Below are 22395 nucleotides of genomic sequence, written 5' to 3' on the forward strand. Positions count from 1 at the left end.
GTCACACAAAGCGAGCAGCATTGGAAATGCAGTGCCACAAACGGTGTGTGTTCTGTTCCTGTTTGGATTGAAACACCAGAGCTTTTCGTTTAGGTCAGGCCCTATGCACACCATATGCCATCTGAACCCAAACCCGCATATTGTAACAACTAATTTATTGCAGTTATAGATTATTTTTTAATGATATGTATAATCCTTCAGCTATGTATGGAAAGATGGGGACAAACACCATATATATTGCAATACTTACCTTTATGTTTAACAAACGTTCTTTAAAAGATATACTTGGACATATGGATACTCTGAACCAATACTTCAATAAAACATCCACTTTACTTTGCCAAATTTGATTTGAATTAGCCTGTAATTTAATGGCGAATTGATTTGTGAATTTTTTTCTAAATCTAAATTAATCTAAATATCATAATCAAGTTACAAGCTATTTTTATAGACTGTGCAATACAGAAAGAATAATTGAGTTTAAAATGCATAAATACATGCATACACGTATCATTACTAAGAAAAAGACAGACATCCCTTTTATGAATAGATTCTGTGACACTATCAGTTTAAAATGAGCCAATATTACATGACTTGTATGAGCGGAAGCATTCAAATACGCATACAGCAATATTGTATTTTTTGGGAAGCTCTATATATATATATATATATATCTATTATTTTTTATTTTTTTTACACTTGTACATTTTTGCATTATACCATTTCAGAGATGCAATAATCATTGCCCTGGGACATTATTTGCAGAGTTTTTTCTCCACTACTCAGGCTGCCCTCAGATTTAACACCTTCCATTGACCAATTTGTACATTGCACCCATTTCATATAATGAACTATACGTTGGATGGACACCATATACTGGACCACAATTCAACTGGACAATATCTGTGGAAACTCAGAACATGATGGTCATGATGACATTTATCAATCGGAAGACAAAAATAGCTTTTTTATTGTTCAGGCCCTAGTATGACCAGAACACTATTAGCAGAGCCAAAATGATCAATAACGCAGGGCTGAATCGACTGAAAACATGCAGTCCTGTACCAGCTCTCAGGACTCTCTTTTTGCATCAAACGTGATGTAAAACTGTGAGAAGACTTCCCTTGTGTAAGCCTTTCTGACCAATCGAGCTGTGTCTGTGTCATTGCGCCTACAGGTTTGTGGTTTTGCATTAGGTAATGATGGGTAAAACGATAGTGTAGTTTAGCAGTAATGGAGTCTAAGCGTATATATCCTGGGCTTAATTGCAAGATTTGATTCCAGCAGTTGCCTCCTTTTGCAATTAACCTGAAATACTTGAGCAAAAATCCAGCTTCAACCTTTTTGTAGGACTTTTTGGTGACATTTACACTGGAGAGAATTCAGAAAACATCAAGTCTCTCCAATGCAAGTAGAAAACATTGAAAAGTAAATATATTTAGTCACTTCACTTACTTAGTAACATCTCTGTATATACAAGTTGCCCTGGATAAAAAAGCTTTAGTAAACACGTAATGAATGATTCATACAAATCATTAGTAACCCTTCCGAATACAGAATATATGCCTACCATTTCCAGATCCCACACATATGCACAAAGACACACAGATGTGCGCAGACACACACACAGATATGCTTTCTTTCTTGGTTTATTACTGAAATACAGTGCATTCATCCAGCATCAAATACATTCAGTGAACATTAACAAGCAACAGTTATCTTAAGTACTTTCAATTTTTTCCTATTAGTTGCAGTGGTTTAGTGCAATGGACTGGGAAGACTACACTAACTCTGGATTAAGTAGACAATCTAATGTTGCTTTAGCTGAGGGAGGGCTGATGCTACGGATGTAAGGACAGCTTTCATTTAAGTACACCTCTTTGGGTGGGGTGGGAAGAGCCCAGTCACGTGACTGAACACGACAAGAATTCCATAGATTACCACTGTACACTAGCACTTACTCAAGTGTACTATAGTTAGTATACGTGTAGAACTCATTGCTGAACACTATTAAGATCATATGCAGGGTTGCCTTAAACATATGGCGCTTGCTAATTCATACGTTTAGTTTAACAGACTGGATTTACGCATCATATGATCTCATAGGTTTCAGAAAAGGAATTCATGAATAAAAATAATATATTTCCGGTGACACCTAACCTCCGTCACCACTCATTACCATTAACATTACAAAACAATCACTGTGCCATCACATTTTCTAGGGCTGAATATGTTGCCTTCTCTTTAGTTTGAGAAAGAAAAAAGAAAACAAAGCAAACTATATATTCAGAGCAGACTGGCTAGAATCGCCTTGAGTGTAACTGAAAAATAACATGGTTATTTGAACCAACCATTACAAAAATAACAGCTGTCATGGAACATTCTATTAGCTAAAAATTTATCCAATCCCTATATTTTCCTGAAGGATGAGCTCCAAGATATACTTCCCACATCGAAGGAAATGGAAACCAAGCAAACGGCTCTGAACTTCATTCTAATATTTGGCCCTTCAAAACCTTGGGTTGGACCCATTATGCAACTTGTAGAAATGTGAGCACGCATTGGACATTTTCAACTTTAGCACTGGCCTCACTTCACACAGACCTTTCTCCAGTGGCTCTGAACATATTTACAAGCCAATGCAAGTAGAAAATATGAAAAGGTAAAAAATAGTTGTCTGAAACATTGGTTCCTTTCACCCAAACGGTACTGTACCGCATGAACAATGCACAAAATAAAACCTCTTCCAAAATAACTCTTCTCAGTTACAAAAATAATCCTTTCACTTTAAACTCTCTAAATAGCTTTCTCTCCTTGTGTTGTGTGTGTGTGTGTGTGTGCGTGCGTGTGTAAACAGACCACACGCATCCTTCCTTGCTCAATGTTCACTTGCCACAAACACATCTGATGTATAATGTGTGTAGACTATCCCTCCTGAACTGTTTTTGAACTTCTATAATTCATACCAGTATTAACAAAAATGTTATCTTTATAAACTATTTTATGTGTGTGTGTACTGTATTCCAGTGAACCTCCTGTAAATTGTTCAAAAATAGTAACTAAGTCCTGACGTCAATACTGTTTACGATCTCATGTGGAAAAAAAACTGCAACTTTCTCAGAACAGTTTCCCAAAACCAGTTTCCCAAAAACTAATTTAGACATACGCTCTTTCTGCCGTGTCCTGGCAGAGCGGATTGAGTACTCAACGAAGGCTGGGGTTCGGACACCTGAAGTGCTATTTTGTAGAGGAACACCTCAAAGGAGCTAAACGAGTGCCGAGGAGATGAACTGAGAGATGAAGAGGTGGTGATGGCTTATTGGTTTCTGTACTGCCCCACAGCCCAACGAATACAGGCACAAAGTGTTGCGGGATTACCCTTTTCTCGGCTCCCCTGTCTGAAAAGGTTAGTTATAAAAAAGTCATGATTATAAACGGACCGTTTGTACATGGGTCTACGCGTGGGAAACGAACAGGCTCCTAACCTACAGACAGCGGCGCTGAAGTACCACGTGACCCGAAGCGCAAGTGCAAACAGGTTCTGTACATCTGAGCACAGAGCTACGCCGTGTGTATATAAGTATAAGTGTATGTCCTTATCCTACAACATCGGATTCCAACAATGGCGTCGGTAAGCACACGTTGAGTCTGTTCCTTCCCCAGTCCCTCTCTCTCTCTCCCTCCCTCCCTCCCTCCCTCATTCGCCCACTCTCTTCCACCCACGCTTCAGCAAGTGCTCGTTCCAACTCTTCTTTTCTCGTCGTTAGTGGTTCTCTCATCCGTGACGTTTTCTGGTCTCGATTAAGAATCCAGTGCAAGTGTTCCAAGCCGCAGCAAATGAGATCTGAATGAGAAAGAGAGAGGGAGAGGGAGAGAACGGGAGAGAAAGATGCTGTTAATGTTATGATTAAGGGCAGGTTTTAAATGAACCGTAACCGCATTTGTTCTGCCAAACAAACACCCAGAGGACACTGTCCCTACCCAATGCAAGGGGAGAGTGACCAGCTGTTGATGTCCTTTCCTGTCTGGAGCAGAAATCCACTAGCCCCTGTCCCCTAGGAGAGGAGGAGTGACCAAGGCCACTGCAGTGTTCCCAGGAGTGGAGCGGAGGGAGGTGGGGAGCGGGGGTGGATAGATGTCAGAAATGAGGAAGCCTTTCAGTCATAGCCTTTTCTAGAAATAAGAGCCATTTCCCTCACCCTCACCCCCACACACTCATTAGTCATAGACCTGGGTCAAATCTGTACTTGTTTTGGATTCAAATACTTTTCTTTGCTCAACTGATCTTGCGTGGTGCAACTGAGGCGGGATTTGCAGTTTCTGAGAGTATTTCATAGGTTCCAATACACCAGACAAGCTCAGTGAAGCATAGAAAACTATTTGATTACAAAACAATGACGTATTTGGCCCAGGTCTGGCGAGTGATTCATGAGGCTGGGAGGCCCCTGCCTGACATAACTGAAGCAGGTGAACAGGGCGGACTTATTCAATGGCGATAACGAGTAGAACCTTCCTAAACCTCCCTGCACTCGCGAAACCACAGCCGCCCCACCAGTGCCCAGAGCACTAGCGAGTTTTTAGAGCTCAGGGTAATGACATATCACTCAGTCATTACTGATATCACTCTTTTCATCTCCTCAAAATCTGCTGCTCAGCAGTTACGCACAAACCTCCGCTTCTTTCCGCGTGCCGTCTGTCCCAAAAATGTGCGTATGCGCAACACAAAGGCGAGTAATATTACTAAGTAATACGTCTTCTGCACGACGGCAGATCGCGTCAGAGGTTTTCCTTCTCGGCAGGTGAAAGGTTTGTTTTATTGAGCTTTTTTTTCACGCCCCTGGCAGTCACGGTTAGTCGAGCAGTCGATGAGAGAAAACAGACAAACACACGGGAGCCGGGCAGACAAACGCGTGTTGCATCGGGACGACACTAGATCGAGATCTGGAGCGGGGAAGTCGTCAGTTATGGTGTGGCGGGCACATGAAATTGCATTGTTGGGTCCTCATTTTGATTCAGTTTGCCTCATACTGTCACTTCCAGTCACTCCAGGGAAACAGCTACAGGGAAGGTAAACAAAAGAGTAAAGATGTGTCTGATTTCTCTGTCAGGCTAATCTATTATACAGCCACTACAAATTCCACTCCAATCGTCACACCAAGGAGCGTCCTCTATATGACTTTTTTTTTTAAAGCATACAACATAATTATGCTTTTTAGGCTGTCTCAAATGGGAACTGCAAAGTTTGTTAAGACAATAAACAACATTTCAAAACTTTGTGTCCTACAGTTGACCATCTTTTGCTTTCAAATGTCAAAAACCGCACAGCTCGGAGATGTTATAAATGTTTTGAAGATTGTGCATTCCTAAAGAGCTTTGTAAATGACAAATGAATATTTATCAGCTTGCCCAATAATTGCCCGGCAGTAGAAAGAGAGTGGCAGTAAAACACAGTCATCTCTGGCCAGATACAGCTCTTCATTAAGCCAGCCCTGCAGTAAAAACATTATAACTCAGTCACACCCTGGACGCTCATGTGAGACAGTGAAACAAGAGAAGCCTCGCTTTATACTTCATAGATTTATCCGAATAGTCTACGGCTCCCACAATCTATTACTCACAAAACCAAGCCCTGCTTCTTCCGGTCCCGGGAGCCGTACGAAGCGGCTCTTCTGTGTGCGAGTAGCTGTTTGGAGATCGACATGGACTGATACTTCAGTTTCCTCAGTAACTTCAAAGTTCCAATGAATTATATATCATTTCCACATTTTGAATGGTAAATTTTCCCCAGAATATAGAACTGGCTTTAAAGTTACAATATGTGCCCAGACTTTACTGGGTCAAAGGTTCCGTCTCTGTAGTTAGTTTGTCCTAGAAACTCTTCGCAGGGTCATAATTCACCAGTTACCCATAATCCCCAGCTCTTTTTTGTTCCCTCTCCCACTCCAGGGGAGGAAGGCCAAGCAGGAGGTGGAAGGAAACGCCACCAAGGTTCCTCCCAAGGCTTTTTGGGGACTTTTTCCTTGCCCTGTCCTCACCTCTGGCTTGCTTCATGAGAGTTACATTACACCAGGGTAGTGGACAGGTTATATATATTCATGGACTCATTGTATAATGCACCATATTAATGAAATCTGATTTGATTTGAGTCCCACACCCACCCATCAGTGGCTATTTTACACACAACAGGAGGATGTAGAACCCATTTAAGAAGAAGTGACTCACAGATACCAACTGGCGGGTGTCGGGCATGTCACAGCGAGGAACTAATATAGCAGCAACTCGGCGAAATAAGATAAACAAACGGATTTCAAATCAAAAGACTGTTATGCCAGTGCACCGAGATTGATTTTTTAGAAGAAGTCAAGCCTGCCAATAAAAAGCTTCTCTTGTGTAACTTTGGCTGAATTGAGTGTCATTTCCAGGTGAGTCCCACGCACAGGCACATGGGCAGAGAGCAGGCAGGGAGGTTCTCCATGTTTGGTTTCTCTTCTGCGAATACTGTCCAGAAAGGAATAATAGAGTTCCCTTTTCCTTACATTACTGTACACCTTTGGAATGTTTTTTTCAAAATTCTAATTCAGCATTCTGGAACTCTAGGGGCCAGTTTCACAGACAAAGATTAAGCTTTACATCAGCATTGCAATGCATGGTTAAGAACATTCTAATCACATATTTGTAGTCTTACACCTTCAATGGTTAAAATAATTTACATTTTTGAAACACGGGTTAGAGAATCGTGATCTCCAAGTCCCACTCCCTTGAATAATCCAATTCCTGATCTCCCCCATGAAAGCAACAAGGTAGACCCTCTGTGTCATACATCACAGAGCAGTACAACCTCACCTGCTCATTGTAACCATGCACAGCAAACTTAAAGCCCAAAGTCCCCCGTCATTGAGAAGATGAAAGAATGTGCAAGAAGTAAATCTAAAAACTGCCACGGACCCTCGGTGCTGCATCAAGACTGCAAACAGACACTGCAGGGCTGCTACATGGCACATCCTGTTAAGAGACTGTTCCAGCTTGCGGATGATGGCACATAATTAATATCTGTTGTGTCGAGTTGAGTGCAGTTAGTTCCCGCTCACTTTCCGGTTACGGATGTTCCGACTTGCGTGTGGCTGCTCCTCTTTGGGGACATCGCCCAAATTCAATTCACCTTGTAAAAGCCCTTGGAATTACTCATTTTTTTGCCATTGTAATGTCAGGCTGGCTGGTTTGCCAGCCTGTGGCACCAGGCCACTGCAACTTGCCCTGAATTCTACAGCCGGCTTGCTTTTCAACCAGCCTAAATACTGTAATGGGTAAAAATATTCAAACACACAAACGATGTTCTTGTGAAACCCGTCAAACCAAGAAATACTGCATATGACAGCAGTTTAAATTGAACACGCATACAAATTTAAAGAGAGTAGTCTCTGCCACGCCTGCTGGTGGAGTGTGCACACACAGCTGGGTTGCGTTAATGACTCAGCCCAGGTGCTTAAAGATGCCTTCCTCTCCACAGTGTGAGGCTGAGACTGGGAGCCCACGCTGAGAGAGCGGGTCTGTTTGTGGAAGAAACGGAGTGAGAGGAACGGAGGAGAGAAGCCGACGAGCGGCTCAGCTGAACAGACCGAAAGCTGAAAAGCGCTGTCTGTTTGCGCACGGTTTTGCCTTTTGTTGCTTTCATTTATTATTTTTGCCCGGGACCCGTGTGGGGAAAGGGTGAAGAATTTCGTTATTTGTTTGTTTGAGGGGGAGATGCGCCCCCTCTCTCAGTCTGGTTATCACGGTGAAAACCGAGAATTGCTGCATCTCTCTCACAGAGGTGTAAAATGGGGTGTTACAATGCACATCACCAAAGGCTTTTGGGTGAACATTTGGCATGGCAACAGAGTGCTATGGGTGATGTACATTTGGATCAGACTCACCCATCAATCTGCATGTTTTCATGTGGTCACATAAAAAATAAAAAAAAAGATTTTAATTGAATTCTGCACCCTGCTGAAATGTTTTTTCAGAGTATCCAAAACATTTACCAACAAAGACATTTTCAGGTTTTTACTCAGGTGAGGGCCCAAAATTACCCTCTGAGTCATTAATCAGAATACACTTGGCAGGCTACACTACAAAAATAGCCTTGCAGTGAAATAACCTAAAAACAGTCTTTTAGTCTTGTTATGAGATGCCTTGAAAAACATTTATCAAGGAAATATTACTCATCTTGAAATGCGCAAAACCATCTCACTTCATTGGCAATATTTTTGTCCTTTATGGTCTAAATATAAGACTAAATTACTTATTGAGACGGACTTGTTTTTGCAGTGCAGTATAAACTTTCACTGGCATGGTCACGGTCAGTGTCACTAACGAACACACTCACCATATGAAGGCCTTCGACCGCGTGCTCCTGCCTTTGGTCCTGCCCTCCTCGGAGGCGCTCATGGCGGCGGCCGTCTTGTGGCTCCTCTTGTGCGACTCCAGGTAGATCTTTTTGGCGAAGGCCTTGCCGCAGATCTCGCAGGCGTGGAGCGAGAAGTTTCTGGTGACCTTCACCTCAGTGCTGGCCTCCAGGGCCTCCTGCCGGCGGGTGACGGTGGAGAAGGCGGGCGGGTCCTGCTTGCGCGGGGTGGGTGCCGGCGATCCCGCGGGCGAGGGCTCCTGCCTGCCGTTCACGTCCTCCTTCTGGGGGCCCCTCTTCACCACGCTTTTGAGCACCGTCTCGGCCGGCTTCTTGATGGCCCGGCTCTCCAGGTTGGGGATGATCCTGGCCAGGTAGCGCGAGGACTTCTTGTGGACGACGGTGATGTGACGGATGACGTCGCGCTTGCGCCGCGAGTCGTAGTTGCAGATGGGGCAGCGGTAGAACTTGATGAAGATGTCGTTGCCGTCCGTGTGCATGTCGATGTGCTTGCTCAGGTTCTGCTTGGAGGAGAACTGCCGCTTGCACAGCTTGCAGTAGAGCATCTTGAAGTCGAAGCCCACAGACAACCTCACCACCTTGCGGGACCTGGGGGCCTCATTCTCCCGTTTGACCCTGCTCTTTGGGGTTGCTGACTGCCCCCTCTTGTCCGGCTCGCTGTGGAAGGAGGGGTTGGCCCCGGAGGTGGCGGCGGAGTGGTTCTCGTCTTTGATGTGGGTGGGGGCGGAGCCGTTCTCCAGGATGTTGATCTTGTGGACGATGCGCAGGTGCCTTCCCAGCATGACCTGGGAGCTGTACTGCCTCCGACACATCAGGCACTTGCAGGCCACCAGGTTGTACTGCTTCTGGGGCAGGGGCTTCTGCTTGCTGGGGGAGGACTCCAGGGACAGCGGCTGGCCCGGCTTGGTGGCGATGTCTGGGGTGATGGTGTCCCGCCGCAGGCCCCGGTGGACCTCGTCGAAGTGCCGCCGCACGTTGGCCATGGTGGCGAAGGACTTGCTGCACATGGGACAGTCGCGGCCCATGGAGGCCAGGGGCCGGGATGGGCGGCCCCTCACAGTGGAGAACAGGCTGATGGGAATGGTCGACGTTTCGGTGAACTTGCACAGCTCGTCCATCTTCGTCTTGTGCATCTTGCGGCAGTGCCGCCGCACGCTGCGGTGGGAGTTGAAGTCCTTGCCGCAGAGGCAGCAGGAGACCTTGTAGTCCTCCTCCTCATTGGCCTCGGGTTCGTCTTCCACGGGCGCCATCTCCGCCTCCGCCTTCACCTCCTCTGCCTCCGACTCCGCCTCCTGCTCTGGGGTCATTTCACACGACTCCTCCCTCGCCTGCTTGCTCTCCTCCCCTCCGGAGGCATCGTCCTCATCCTCTTCCTCTTCCTCTTCCTCTTCCTCATCCTCTTCCTCTTCCAGGTGCTCTTGGGGGTCCGGGTTCTCTGCGGCCGGCTGGTGGGCCGGGTCCTGCACCTCGGGGAGGGATGCTTCATCCTCCGTGGTGAGGCGCTGGAACACAGCGTTCTGGTTGGTCTCGATGGGGTCCAGTTTCACCACATACTCCTGCCTGTCCTTCCGCGGGTAGATGGCCTCCAGTAGCTCCCTTATGGCCTGGCTCTGCTTGTCCTCGGCGGGCGGTTCTGGAGACACAGGGAAGAAGAACAGTAAAAAGCTGCCACCCTGCATCCGAGTCTCCAACCCTCCTGGCCCCCTGGGGACTCCATTTTGTTGTGTGTGAGCAAGATGGAATTGTCATGAAACAAAAAGGACAACACAAGATGAACAAAACGGAAAGAACAAAACTGAGAATGCAGCCCTGCATATGAGTCAGTACGTAATGGATAACCCACATCGACTCCATTTTGAAACTCAAGGTCTTAGGGAGTGAATGTGGAAACAGAGGGACAAACAGCCGCAGAAAGAACAAAAGACAGGCACAGAAATGGAGGGAGGGCGAAGAGGACAGAGGAAGAGACAGCAGGCCCACTGACCGGTGGCGTCGGGCTCTCTGGGGAAACAGTAGAACTCCTTGTGCGTGATGAGGTTGGGCAGGCCGCGGAACAGGCTGCGGCACAGTTTACACTCAAAGATGGTGTCCACCTCCTTCAGCAGGATGTGCTTCAGCTGGGCCGTCCCTGCACGACCAAGCAGGCGCACGGGGGCATGTTAGTAACAGCTTCCAGTGCCAGAACACTGCAGAAACTGAAAAAGTCTGTATTTTTCCCCTCATATTTAAAATCTTATTTCTATTACTTTTTTGCTAAATAAGATATTGCCAATGACGTGAGAAAGTTTGACACATTTCAAGATTTGCCAATGAGGTAAGAGAATTTAACTTTAAGTTTACTCAACAAGTTAATATTTTTAGACTCATTACAAGTCTAAGACACTTGTTAAGACAGGCTTTTTTTTGCAGTGAGAAGCAGAAGTGAGTGTGAAGACAGGGCTCTCGTACCTGAGCGGAAACACTCGATGATCTGCTGGATACCTGATTTGGAAGTCTGAAGCTGCTGCTGCAGCAGGGGTGGATCCCCCGGCTCCATGACCAATACTGGAACACACACACACACACACACACACACACAGACACACAGACACACAGACACACACCCCACTGTTAAAATCTGCAAGTCTGTGCAAATGAAAGATGCCGTTTCATGCCAAAGGATACGAGAGCAATCATAATTACACAACACATGGACTCCCTGTGGACCAAATATTTGCTTGCTGTGTGATGAAAATATACATATGATCCATCTACCCGTTTTACCAGCTGATGCTAACCATATGGCTCATAGTAAAAGCATTGTTTGCCACCCACCAGACACTTGTTCATAGCTAGCATAGAAAGGCGGGAGCCAGACCCACAAGATGGCACTAACAATTTGCACACAATGGTACACTCAGTAAGCACTTTATTAGGTATTTATTGTACTTATTTTTTTTACTTATTAAACTGTGTGCAAGTGCAAAACTGTGTGCAAGAGTGAGCTAGCAGTGGATCAACAAGCCAGCTTACTAGTCAAAATGTTATGGCACTAGCTACAGGATAATTCTACATCAATCGACAACAGACAATTGATACGTCACTGTTAATGAACTGTTAATGAAAATCCAAGCTAGCCAAAACTAGTTAAATTCAATTGCTACAGCTGTTTTAAGTAGTAGCTCAGAAATGCTATTCTATATTGTACCTCGGGTTTAGTTTTTGGACTTGCTCAAAACTTTTCAGAACAGAAGGGATTTAAGTTAACTTTTTCCCAATGCTGCCACACAGCACTTAAAACTGAATCTGTAAGCATTCTTAATACTTTGAAAATAATCTATTTTATGAATTCGGCAGCAATTCAAGCCTTCACGCCATCCTGCCTCAGGGGAGTCTCAGACTTCTGGCACATTTCACTTAATGGGTGGAACATTCATTTGGTTCTAATCAAGACGGAACCAGTTTTCAGGAGCAGATGAGCAAAGGCATGATGGAAGCCAATCTCCAGGAACCCTGGGAAAACCGGCGACCTCCACACAGCAAGAAAACCTAACTTTCCATTAGCATGTCATTCTGTCTGATCAAAGAGGCTGGATTAGATCCCCATGGTATCTGTGCTTTAGGGCCAGGAGCTGGATCATGCTGTGACGTGGTTAACAAATGAGACGAGGGGGAAGACGGCTGATCCCAGATCAGTTGCTGCACATTTACATAGTAACAGCACTGCTCCGCTTGATGTGCGTTTTGCTGACGCTCTCCAGGCAGAGGGCGAGGTGCATCTGGATTCATCCGGTCCTGCTGCTGCGTCAGAGAGACGGGGGCACGCGAGGACGAAGCGGTGTGCTGGGGGGGGGGGGGGGGGGGTGGATGTGCGGTGCATCGCTCAGCCCGTCAGCCCGTTTTTCCGCACGTTCGCCCCGGGGCCCCGCGGTGGAATTCGCCCAGGCTCAGCGGTCTTGGGGGATTTACTGTGCCCGCGTTCGCAGCTGGTAGGCTCCCGCTCTCCTTCTCTTTCTCCCTCGCTCTTTCCCGCTTATTTTAACCAAACAAACGAAGCGGGAGTGCAAAGGGCTGAGAGTGCCACATGCCGCTCGGCTCTCCTTCAATGTGGCATCCTCACAATCTCACACATTCATCCATCAACAGCCTGCCCCCCCTTTTAGCATTACGCATTCAATATGCAGCAGAAATACACAGAACCGCTGCATTATACAGATTTGGGAAGTTTTGATATTTCTTTAACAGGCCTTTGCACCGAACAAGAAACATGGAAATGAACTATTTATTTCAGTTTGGGTAGAGATTTGTGCATATAGAGAGAGGTTGATAAAGATCTACTAAAACTGTTAAATAGTTTCGTAGTTGCTTACATTTGCCTGCAATGAATGTAAACTAATGAAACCTTTGAAGCCACCTTATGTTGCGAATCCATGTTTGGCTGTGTGATGGTGTAGCACGAGAAGTCAAAATAAACTGAGAAGACTGCTCTACCGCTTTCATTTTGTGTGTGTGTGTGTGTGTGAGTGTATGTATGTGTGTGTGTGTGTATGTGTGTGTAAGTATGTGTGCGTGTATGTGTGTGTGTGTGTGTGTGAGTGTATGTATGTGTGTGTGTAACTATGTGTGTGTGTGTGTGTGTGTGAGCGTGAGTGTGTGTGTGAGCATGAGTGTGTGTGTGTGTGTGTGTGTGCATGTGTGTATGCGAGTATGTGTGTGAGCATGAGTGTGTGTGTGTGCATGCGTGTGTGTGCGTATGTGTGTGCGTGTGCATGCATGTGTGTGTGTGTGTGTGTGCATGCGTGTGTGTGTGAGTGTGTGTGAGTGTGCATGCGTGTGTGTGTGTGTGTGTTCTAATGAACACTTCTCTGTGACGGAGCAGCTGCTCCCTCTGTGCGAGCTCTGGCGGCGTTGCGCAGGGAGCAGAGAAAGATTAACATAACTATGATGAATAATCTCATGAAGGCTGTACAGTCACCGGTAAGAGCACTTCAAGAAGGAAGTCTGTGACGCAGAAAATCTCCTGCGACTGGCAATAAAGCTGCAGCGAGTCCCACAGCCACAAACAGAGATAATAAAAATCACTCACTGATAGATAAACCTGGTGCGACGCTCCAAGAAATACAGCCCGCCATACATTTCATATTTTATTAAGAGGGTGTGCTGGCAGCACTTTTCTAATTATCAGAGCCGTAATTCAAAAAAAACCCAGGCCCCGGCTTTGTGTTCCGAGACAACGGCAAGTTTCTCATGGGCACGGAGGAATATTTATGTTTCTTTGGGGGGAGGGGGCAGAATCAACCTGAACTGCCAACGCTAGTGATGATGAATAGCAGCCCTGAGGAGAGCTGAAGGAAACCACAAGTCGGGGGGGGGACGCGTCAGCCTGCGTTTGCGAAGTGACCGTGTTCGATGTCGCGGCTCTCGCTGTTCATTATGAGGCCGTGCGCGCGGACGTGCGTGTCACCGTCAGTTACCGCAATCCGACAGAGCCGTCTGCCAGTTTCCTGGAGCGCGGGGCATGCTGGGAAATCAGCCGGTGACCTGGATCCTTCCATCTTGCGCGCGACGCCCGTCACGGCACTGTACGGGCCACGGAGCACGGCCCCAGAGTGTGGCTGTCTGCAACGCAAAAAGCGCAGCAGAACCTTCTAGAAGCCCTGCGCTGAGGCTCAGTCTCTGGGTGAGCGACCACAGTTCATGCCCACAAGGTTTTTTAAACAGCCAATGGTAGCTCTCCAGCGGTGAATAAAGGGAGGTTTTCAGGTTCAATGACAGGGCCTTTTGTTGATGCGTGCCGGATAACACCCTCTGTGCGGGCGCTGCGAGTGTGCTGGGAGACACATCAGAGCGTAACGCACTGGATTCGGCCCGGTCTGTGGGTATCGCACTGCTTTATTCTGCGCCAGCCTGGCAGCAATCGCAATTTCGCATCTGGAAACCGCAAGCGATCGCATCCTATTTAGCTGTCTCCACAGGAGCTCAGAGCTTTAGAAAACGCCACGGAAACAAAATCAAAACAAGGGGAACAGGAGGGAAATCCAGCGAGAAACCACAGGTCTGCCCTCAAAATGGCCAACCTCTCAGCGCCTTCACGGCTCCCCAGAGTAATCTCGTTAAACTCCTTTTCCAGGGAGGTACGAATGAGAGGCAGGAAAACATCAAAGGTCGCAGATAACTACACTACACTACACAAGGCTAACATCAGGAGATAGGCTTTACTCACTACCTGGCCATCTCAGCCTGTACCAATGTGTTCAGAGCTGGTCTGGGGGAAGACATTGGACGGTGAAGCCATCTGGGGCCTTGGGGAGATTCCCCCAAGGAAGGAACACCGGAGGGCTTGCATCCCACCTCTATCCTCCCCTCCCGCAAACGTGCCTCCAGGACTTTGAGAACACCCCCAGGCCAGGTGTTGCACTCCACAGCTGGGCTTAAGATTGGGTTCAGTGGGATAAGACACCGAGCCTGACAGCTATGCCAAAGCAATGATAATACTCATGATCATACTCTCTTACTTCAACTCTCAGCAGAGCGCACTGTCACTTCACGCAGGTAGAAGGCCACTGGTTAACACTGTGCTGTTTGTGTGCATTGTGTACCCAAAGTAATCAATCCATAAAACAGTGAGCATTTCAGCTACCTGGCACAGGCAATAAAACACTGAGCGTTTGAGCTAACCTGGCACAGTCAATAAAACACTTCCTGAAGCCCCCAAGGGCCACGATACTATGCTTTTCACTTTTTGACTGGCACATAACTTCATTTATTTTTCAATGGCCTGAGTAATACTGCTGTCTAGGTGGTGTCTGAAACGGTGAGATGTGATAGAGAAGTGACAGTGTGATTGATGAACAGGTAACAATGACTGACGGTGACTGATCCAGGGATTCTCCAGGCATTTTTCCACACTCCTACTAAATTTAGTCAAAGCTTGTTGCTTGTTCAGTTCAACTTTTCATTTTGTTTTCAAACAAGCCTTTCCATCAAAAATGAAAAATAAAAATAACCTATTACAATCACCTTTACTCTACCCATGCAAGAACAACATCTGGGAGCTTCTCTTACACTTACACTTACACTTGATACAGATACCTTGTAGTTTTGTTTTAGCCTATACATATATCGACAGACACTGGAAAGGTTTCATTTCACATGCTCAACCTGGTAATGTATTTACAAAGGGTGAATTCTTCTTTACTACTAAAGACAATAATTGTGTGCATGTGAGTGAGTGAGTGAGAGTGAGAGAGTGTGAGAGAGAGAGTGAGTGAGTGAGAGAGTGTGGGAGAGAGAGTGAGTGAGTGAGTGAGTGAGTGAGTGAGTGAGTGAGTGAGTGAGTGAGTGAGTGAGTGAGTGAGAGAGAGAGAGAGAGAGATAGAGAGATAGAGAGAGCTGTTTTTGGGCTGAGGAGTGTGTGTGTGTGTGTGCGCATGTGTGCCACTAGACCCATAAAACAACCTAGTCAACAGTTCAAAGAAAGTCGGCTCATATACAGACAGGCTGCCATGGTGGAACGAGGCTCAGTGCCAGTTCATTTTCACATAGACGTAGACAGACGTAGACAGCTCGTCCTCACCAGAGACACACTGATCAAATCCCGCCAGCGTTTAGTCAGCATTCAGAGAAGACCCAACTCAGCCACTCTGACAGAGGACGCACAAATCCTAAAAGAGCACGCTTGCAAAAAGGCAGATTGGTGTCTGGGACAGTCACAGCTAAAAGGCACAATTAAAGATCAAGTGGAACGGCCCTAAAGGCTGCATGCAGGTACAGTTTATCGGCCCAAAACATTCCCCCTTCTGGCGGATCTGACCGCCCGCTGTCGGCCTGCCACACAGAAGCAGGATAAGGTTTCTGTCACGCAAAGCAAAAAATTACTTTCTGCACCGCGATATGCTGTTTTTTTAAACGCTCTACCACATCAGACTCGGGCAAAGTCACTCGAAGCAAGTAGCTAACACCCTGGTAAATACGTTTTAAGTATGTTGAGTATGCTAAACAAGGTTTCACAGCAAGTTAAAAAAATGCAGCAGCACAGCCAAACTGCATAAGGGGGCAAAATTAATAACTTTTATTGGCTTGCTGGCTGTGCACGCAACACAGAAGAAGAGAGAGGGTCAAAAATGTTAAAGGTTTAGGGCTCCATTTTGAGTGTGTGAGTGAGTGCATGCGAGTGAGTGTGTGTTCCTGTGTCTGAGTGTGCGCTAATCTGACAGCCTGAGGAACCGGCAGGGTCAGCTCAGGCCCCCCTGAAGCCCCTCCCCCACTCCTCAGAAGAGGATGTGTCTAATGAGAGGGGGCAGGTCTCCACAGGTCCCCCTCTGGCCAGAGGGCAAAGTGCAACCAATCAATGGAGCTGCCACGGCCAGTCAACCGCCAGGTTAACCCTTTCCTGCCTCAAACCACAACATTACTTGACAAACTAAACTGCAAGCAAGCACGCACAAAACACATTTTTCCTTTCAGCAACCAGATATTTTGATGTTTTAAAAACATTTGTGCAAAACTTAAGCTAAAGCCACAAGCATCAAAACCGATAGCAGCAGCATCAAAGGGAGGTTCCCTGTTTAAAGCTGCAAGACCCTACGCATGAATAATCCACAGAGGTTTAGTTCAGCTCTGTAGGTCCCTACAGGCCAAAGGACAACAGATACCCCATACAGATCATACTAAACAGCAAATACACACATACACTGTGCTACTTAACTAATACACATGGACACACGCACACAGTGTTAATTCTCACCCAATAGACAGACAAACACACACGCGCGCACACACACACACACACACACACACACACACACAACACAGAGCCAAACTAAATTAAATATAGATGGGAATCCACTACAGCAACATTAGCCTCAATTAATCAACCTCCCCCATGTGAACAGTGCCATGACCTCCAGATTCCTTAATGCTGCATTTTGCCTGCTTGCTAAATTTAAAGGGAGCCTAGCCCCCCTACACTGTACTACACCAGTTCATTTAACCCAACCGAAACTCACCTCAATCCTCCATGACCTCAAATTCACCAACATCACAAAAGCAACTGGCACACAACCCCGGAATATAAAAAATAACAGCTAACCTCCACTGCCAAGTGAGATGAGGCTAAAATCAGAACCATTCAGCAATGGAACAGAAAGGCTTGGGTCTAATATAATCATATGAAATACAATATAATCATAGGCCTAATATAATTATATATAACAGCACAGACAACTGTTGTTCCCACCATGTGCGCTATTATATAAAGCCAAATAAAAAGTTCCCAATAATAAAAAAATAACACAAAAATACAGACAGCAGGGTAAAATAGGGCTCTTGTTATTGGATTATCATAAGCCTGTTTTTGGTAGAGGGGTGATGGGCATCATGTTTCCCAGTGGAGCAGGGATGCCGTCTTCAACCAGCGCCACATTCGGGCCCTTTTCCCTCTGAACAAAGAGCCAGTGAACGTTAATAAGCCCATCTGCAGAAGCTCTGGTTTTTCATGCAGCCAACATTACAGCCAGTGTATAAACACCACACAGCAGCTACTAAGTCCCCTATGTCTGCGCTCGTAAGTTCACGAGACCGATCGTGACCGGAATGTCCTTCCTCGTGCGGAGTCAAGGGGCCAGGCCAGTCCGAATACAGAGAGCACGACACGACAGCCAGCGGCCTTCCCCGGTTCAAATCCGACAACGGGTCACATGACTGGGGTGTTGATGCAGGACAGAGGTCAGGGAAAGAGGGAGAGAGAGAGGGTGGTTCCTGCACATTCCATTGAGTGTGAGAATGTGTGCGCACGTGAAGGGGGAGGGGGGGGGGGGGGGGGGGAGACCTGGGGTGCGAGTTCACTCCTCCCCACTGCAGCACCACAATCAGACTTGGCAGCAGAATGTCCTGTAATCCCCTTTGAACTCTGACCTCAGGGGTCACTTCGGTGGGCTGCTTGTAATACGTGCTCGGACATGTCGCACAAGTAACACAAACGAGTACAGGGAGCAGCGATATCCGTGGCTGGACAAGCTCACGATTTAAAATTGTAACGTCAGCTGCCCACACTTCTACGGATGTCTCTTGTAAAAGATCAACACTCATTTAATAGAATTAAATGTTTTAGCATACTACCTTCAGTGAAATAGTGTTCTGTTGGAAACCATTAGGCTATATATTTATGCATCACCAGTGTTAAAATGTTGATCAGAGGAGTTTCGAATGAACGACTTCCCTTTTAATAAGCAGAGCTCCTGATGGCAACACATTCAAAATAAACTATACTTAACAGAAATAGACTGCACCCTTAGAGGAGCCTGCAATTCAATAAAGAGGTGCGAAGATCCAAAGAATTTCAGAATCCACATTTACATACGCTCAATAGCTTTCAACAAATTTGCAGCTAAAAAAAAAGGAAATGCTTTGGAATACAAATCTCTCTCAAAGAAAACACACTAATCACACACTTAAAATAAAGTCACTTCCCTGGGCAATATTCTGGGTTGAGGGAGGTACTTTGAGATGAATTAGCAAGCAAATAGAACCAAAGGTCCTGTGCACTGTGTATGCCCGTGTGTGTTAGCGTGCTGATGGGTCCAGGGCGTAGCGTTGAGAGACATGCGTGTAGCGAGGACAGTGCGCGGGGTAAGGGGCGTACCGGCGGGTTCGGGGCCTGCCTCGGGGCTGTCCGTGCTCTTGTCCGTGCCCTTGTCCGTGCCCACTGCCGCCGCAGACTCACAGCAGCCCTGATGCTGCTGCTCAGTCTGGCAGTACTGGTCCTTGGTAGCGGCCTTCTGCAATTTGGCTTTGGGTTCTTCCACGTCCTCGATCACTTTAGTGGGACACTGAATCGGGGACAGCGGATGGGGAGTTAACGCACCGTATGGAAATATGAGTCCACGGTACAGCTGAAAAGGATTTGAGGGAGAGGAGGAGGGATGGGGAATGTGACTGAAGCTCTGTGGAGTAAAATGTCTTTGGATCATGCTCTTCGGTTGCTTACACTAACAGAATGCAGATCATGAATGTAGGCATAGGCTTAAAATCTAGTGAATTTAGGAAGTAGGGGACAGGGTGGTACAGCACACCCATTCTGCCCATCACTCAGCGTCCTGTGTGCTTCACGCACTCTATAGAGGGGTGTCACTTTAGGCTTCTTAATGGAAGAGCAGTCGTGGCTCTTATCAGAAACAGCATGGTTTCTCTCCTCTGCTCCTTCATTCAGCCTTCACCGCATATGGCTGCAAGGCGACACATTAACTCTTCCCAACAGGGAGGTATTTGCTGATAAGGCACTCATCGGCGACTCCTCTCTCTCTCTCTCTCTCTCTCTCTCCCTCTCTCCCTCTCCCTCTCCCTCTCTCCCTCTCTCCACCCCCTGTTCCATTCATAACCGCCTGTCTTTAGTACCTTACAGCCCTTGTGTAACACTCATACTCTGCCCAGCTCACTGGTTGCTGTAATGAGAGAGAGTGGTGTTAATGCCCTGGTGGTATAACTGAAGGGGAGGCAGGAGCGTTGTGTACCTGCTTGCGTAAGAAGCGTCTCCTCATAGTGGAGTGAGGTTTCTCCATCCTGCTCTCTCCTGGGCTCCCAGTAACAGCACACCTGTAAAAACACAATGAGTGATGTAAACAACATCTGACTTTAAAAAGAATATAAAACTGTTCCATTTTCACAGTGAACAAACATTTTATTGCCAGAGAATTGTTCCGAAAAATACACTACTGCTACAATTTCAAATCACCAAGGGGGAACCCATCTTCCCAGAATCTCTACTAGAATTTATTTTCCCATGTTATCCCTGTATTATAGGCAGGTAGTATGTGGGGAATAAATTAATCAACATGGCCAAAGTATAAACCTTGCAAGGCCTGTCTTCCAAGCACTAAACACTAGAGGGAGACAAAGGTCCAATTTCAGCAGTTCCAAATCTGAGTCATAAAACGTCAATCCAGAGCAAGGTGGGTGATAGTGAGATTTGAATCATCAATCTAAAGATAGTTGTTCCTATATCCTTCAAACGATGACTGCATCAAAATGTTTCAGATTTCAATATTGCTTGTATGCCATATGAGACAAAGTGAGTCAAACTGCATATGAAATTTGATACCAATCATTCACATTTATTTTATATATTAAAGGAAATTATGTATTGTCTTCCACCGGTGTACATTTTAACATTTATGCAATAGAAATAACACGTTAGTGCACAACCCCATGAACAGTAAAAACAGAGACAGATTGAGGGGGATTGTTGCTAAATGGGGCAGGCCCTAATTTGACATAATACTGCTAACAATAACTTGACTGTGAGATTGCAGACTGATGTAAATCCATAAAGCGGACTTGGCCCATATTACAGGGATACCTTTACTGTCAGGTTGGATATCTGGGCTAAACATAAACCTACTGAAGATAAGATACAAGCTCATTAACCGAAACAAATATTAATATGACATACTTTTCATACCATTACAGTACAGTATTAATGACCTTTCACAACAGCATATATGCCCATCTCAAAAAGGAAGACTACTGTGAATCAAAGAAGAGACCATATAGGTTTTCCAGCAGATGAAAGAACTGAATTCAAAGAGATTGTGAACAGTTGTAGTTCAGAATGTTGCCAGCACTTCCCCAAGCTGTTGCACACTGGGAGTTGGATTGAGGTACTTGGACTTTAGACAGCAATACTCTTTCATTTTATAAACATTGCATCACATAAAGTAAAAAATATGTCTGCTTGGTAATTTTGTTTTTCCATTTACCCTGGCAGCTAAGACAAAAAGTGTATTTTGGATCCTGTTTACATGATTCATGAGGATGGCCATATCAAACTGTGATATCTGCCCGGGTCTGCATCCGTATCTGTGTACCCGGATGCTTAACTATATCACAGGGCTGCTGCCTTCCTTTTGTCTTGTTCTTCTGTCAGTCTGTCCTTGGAAAATGTTCCATTTAAATATCTCATTCTGTGTTAAATAACAAAACATGAGTGTCATCACCAGTGACGGCTGTCTGATGTTACACTGTACACTGAGGCAAACATACCCACAAGAAACTGATGCAACAAGTGGGCAATAAGAGAACCAGTTAGAGTAGGTAGAAGAAAATGGGTTCAATTCACTTTAAAAAACGAAAGCAAAAGAGCAAAGAGAATGAGATGAAAAAAAGAAATATGCAAACATATGAACATGTAACCCACTCCAAGCTCATGGACCCGTAGCTCAACAGCAGAACACCAGCACTCTTTGGATAACAAGGCCCATGTCCATGTGTACATCCCCAACAGGGCCTGGGGCCACTTCTTCAGCCTAACCAGCGCTTTTTATGCTACTGTCTCTACTTACTCAGTGAGGGTCAGTGGAGATATGAAGAAAGCTGTTCCATTCCCCATTTTGAGCCAAATCTTCCAGCTCCCATCCCTCATCCCTATACAGCTGCCCTACAGGGCTGCAGTGAGTGAAACGCACCACTGCTCCTACACTCAGTGTATGGATCATTCACGTTCACTTCATGTCACAACACAGTGAGCGAACTGAAAGCACGGAGAAGAGCAGATTTCCTCTTTGCTCAAACATGCATTGTGTTCTGCTCACAGAGGAAGTGGTGACACGCTGCCCAGGACTGCTACTTCCTTAAGTTTTTAAGTTCAAAAGTTTACAACCTCAAATCTTACAGTTAATTCTAACTACGGGTTGAGCATAGATTCCTGTGATCATATGCTTGCTTGGTAGACTGTAAATTTGTATAAGCGATCCACTGACCCAGCTGGGTAATTATTCTAGCAAGCTGGTGTAATGATATAGGCCCGTATTGCCAAACTTTGAAATGAGATTACAATGACTTTGAAGGTTTAAGCCCTATATTTTGCCCTATATTTTGAAAACTGGGACCTTGAGAGATCTGAACCATTTTTGAATCCAAGACTGGATTCAGAAATAAAAAAGATCAAGACAGCACCGCCCATGGTTGAGAATGAAACCAGTGGGACTTTTGGTCAGTAGTCATTTGGGTTAAAGGAT

At 45.8% G+C, this 22395-nt stretch overlaps 1 protein-coding gene across 2 annotated transcripts; it reads right to left on the minus strand.

The window, feature by feature from the left end:
• Positions 1 to 3704: 3704 nt before the first annotated feature.
• On the minus strand, positions 3705 to 21896 carry LOC133135489 (zinc finger protein 800-like). Of its 2 annotated transcripts, XM_061252527.1 has the most exons (7): positions 21721 to 21896; positions 19894 to 19975; positions 19026 to 19212; positions 10853 to 10948; positions 10389 to 10532; positions 8366 to 10037; positions 3705 to 3844 (listed from the first exon to the last, which is right to left on the minus strand). In XM_061252527.1, coding segments are annotated over exons 1-7 (2262 nt in total). In that variant the 5' UTR covers positions 21801 to 21896; the 3' UTR covers positions 3705 to 3843. The 2 variants fall into 2 exon arrangements, with proteins under 2 accessions (XP_061108511.1, XP_061108510.1); XM_061252526.1 differs by lacking the exon at positions 3705 to 3844 and having other exon boundaries at positions 8362 to 10037.
• Positions 21897 to 22395: the final 499 nt, after the last annotated feature.

The sequence above is a fragment of the Conger conger genome, chromosome 8 (genome assembly GCF_963514075.1).
Source record: "Conger conger chromosome 8, fConCon1.1, whole genome shotgun sequence".
NCBI lineage: Eukaryota > Metazoa > Chordata > Actinopteri > Anguilliformes > Congridae > Conger > Conger conger.

Excerpts from the sequence above, each read along its gene's own strand:
- LOC133135489 (XM_061252526.1), bottom strand. The coding sequence starts at position 21,800 with ATGAGGGATGGGAGCTGGAAGATTTGGCTCAAAATGGGGAATGGAACA. Across the intron at positions 10,533-10,852 it reads CATCGAGTGTTTCCGCTCAG|GGACGGCCCAGCTGAAGCAC; the intron begins GTACGAGAGCCC and ends TTGGTCGTGCAG. Across the intron at positions 10,038-10,388 it reads CAGAGAGCCCGACGCCACCG|AACCGCCCGCCGAGGACAAG; the intron begins GTCAGTGGGCCT and ends CTGTGTCTCCAG.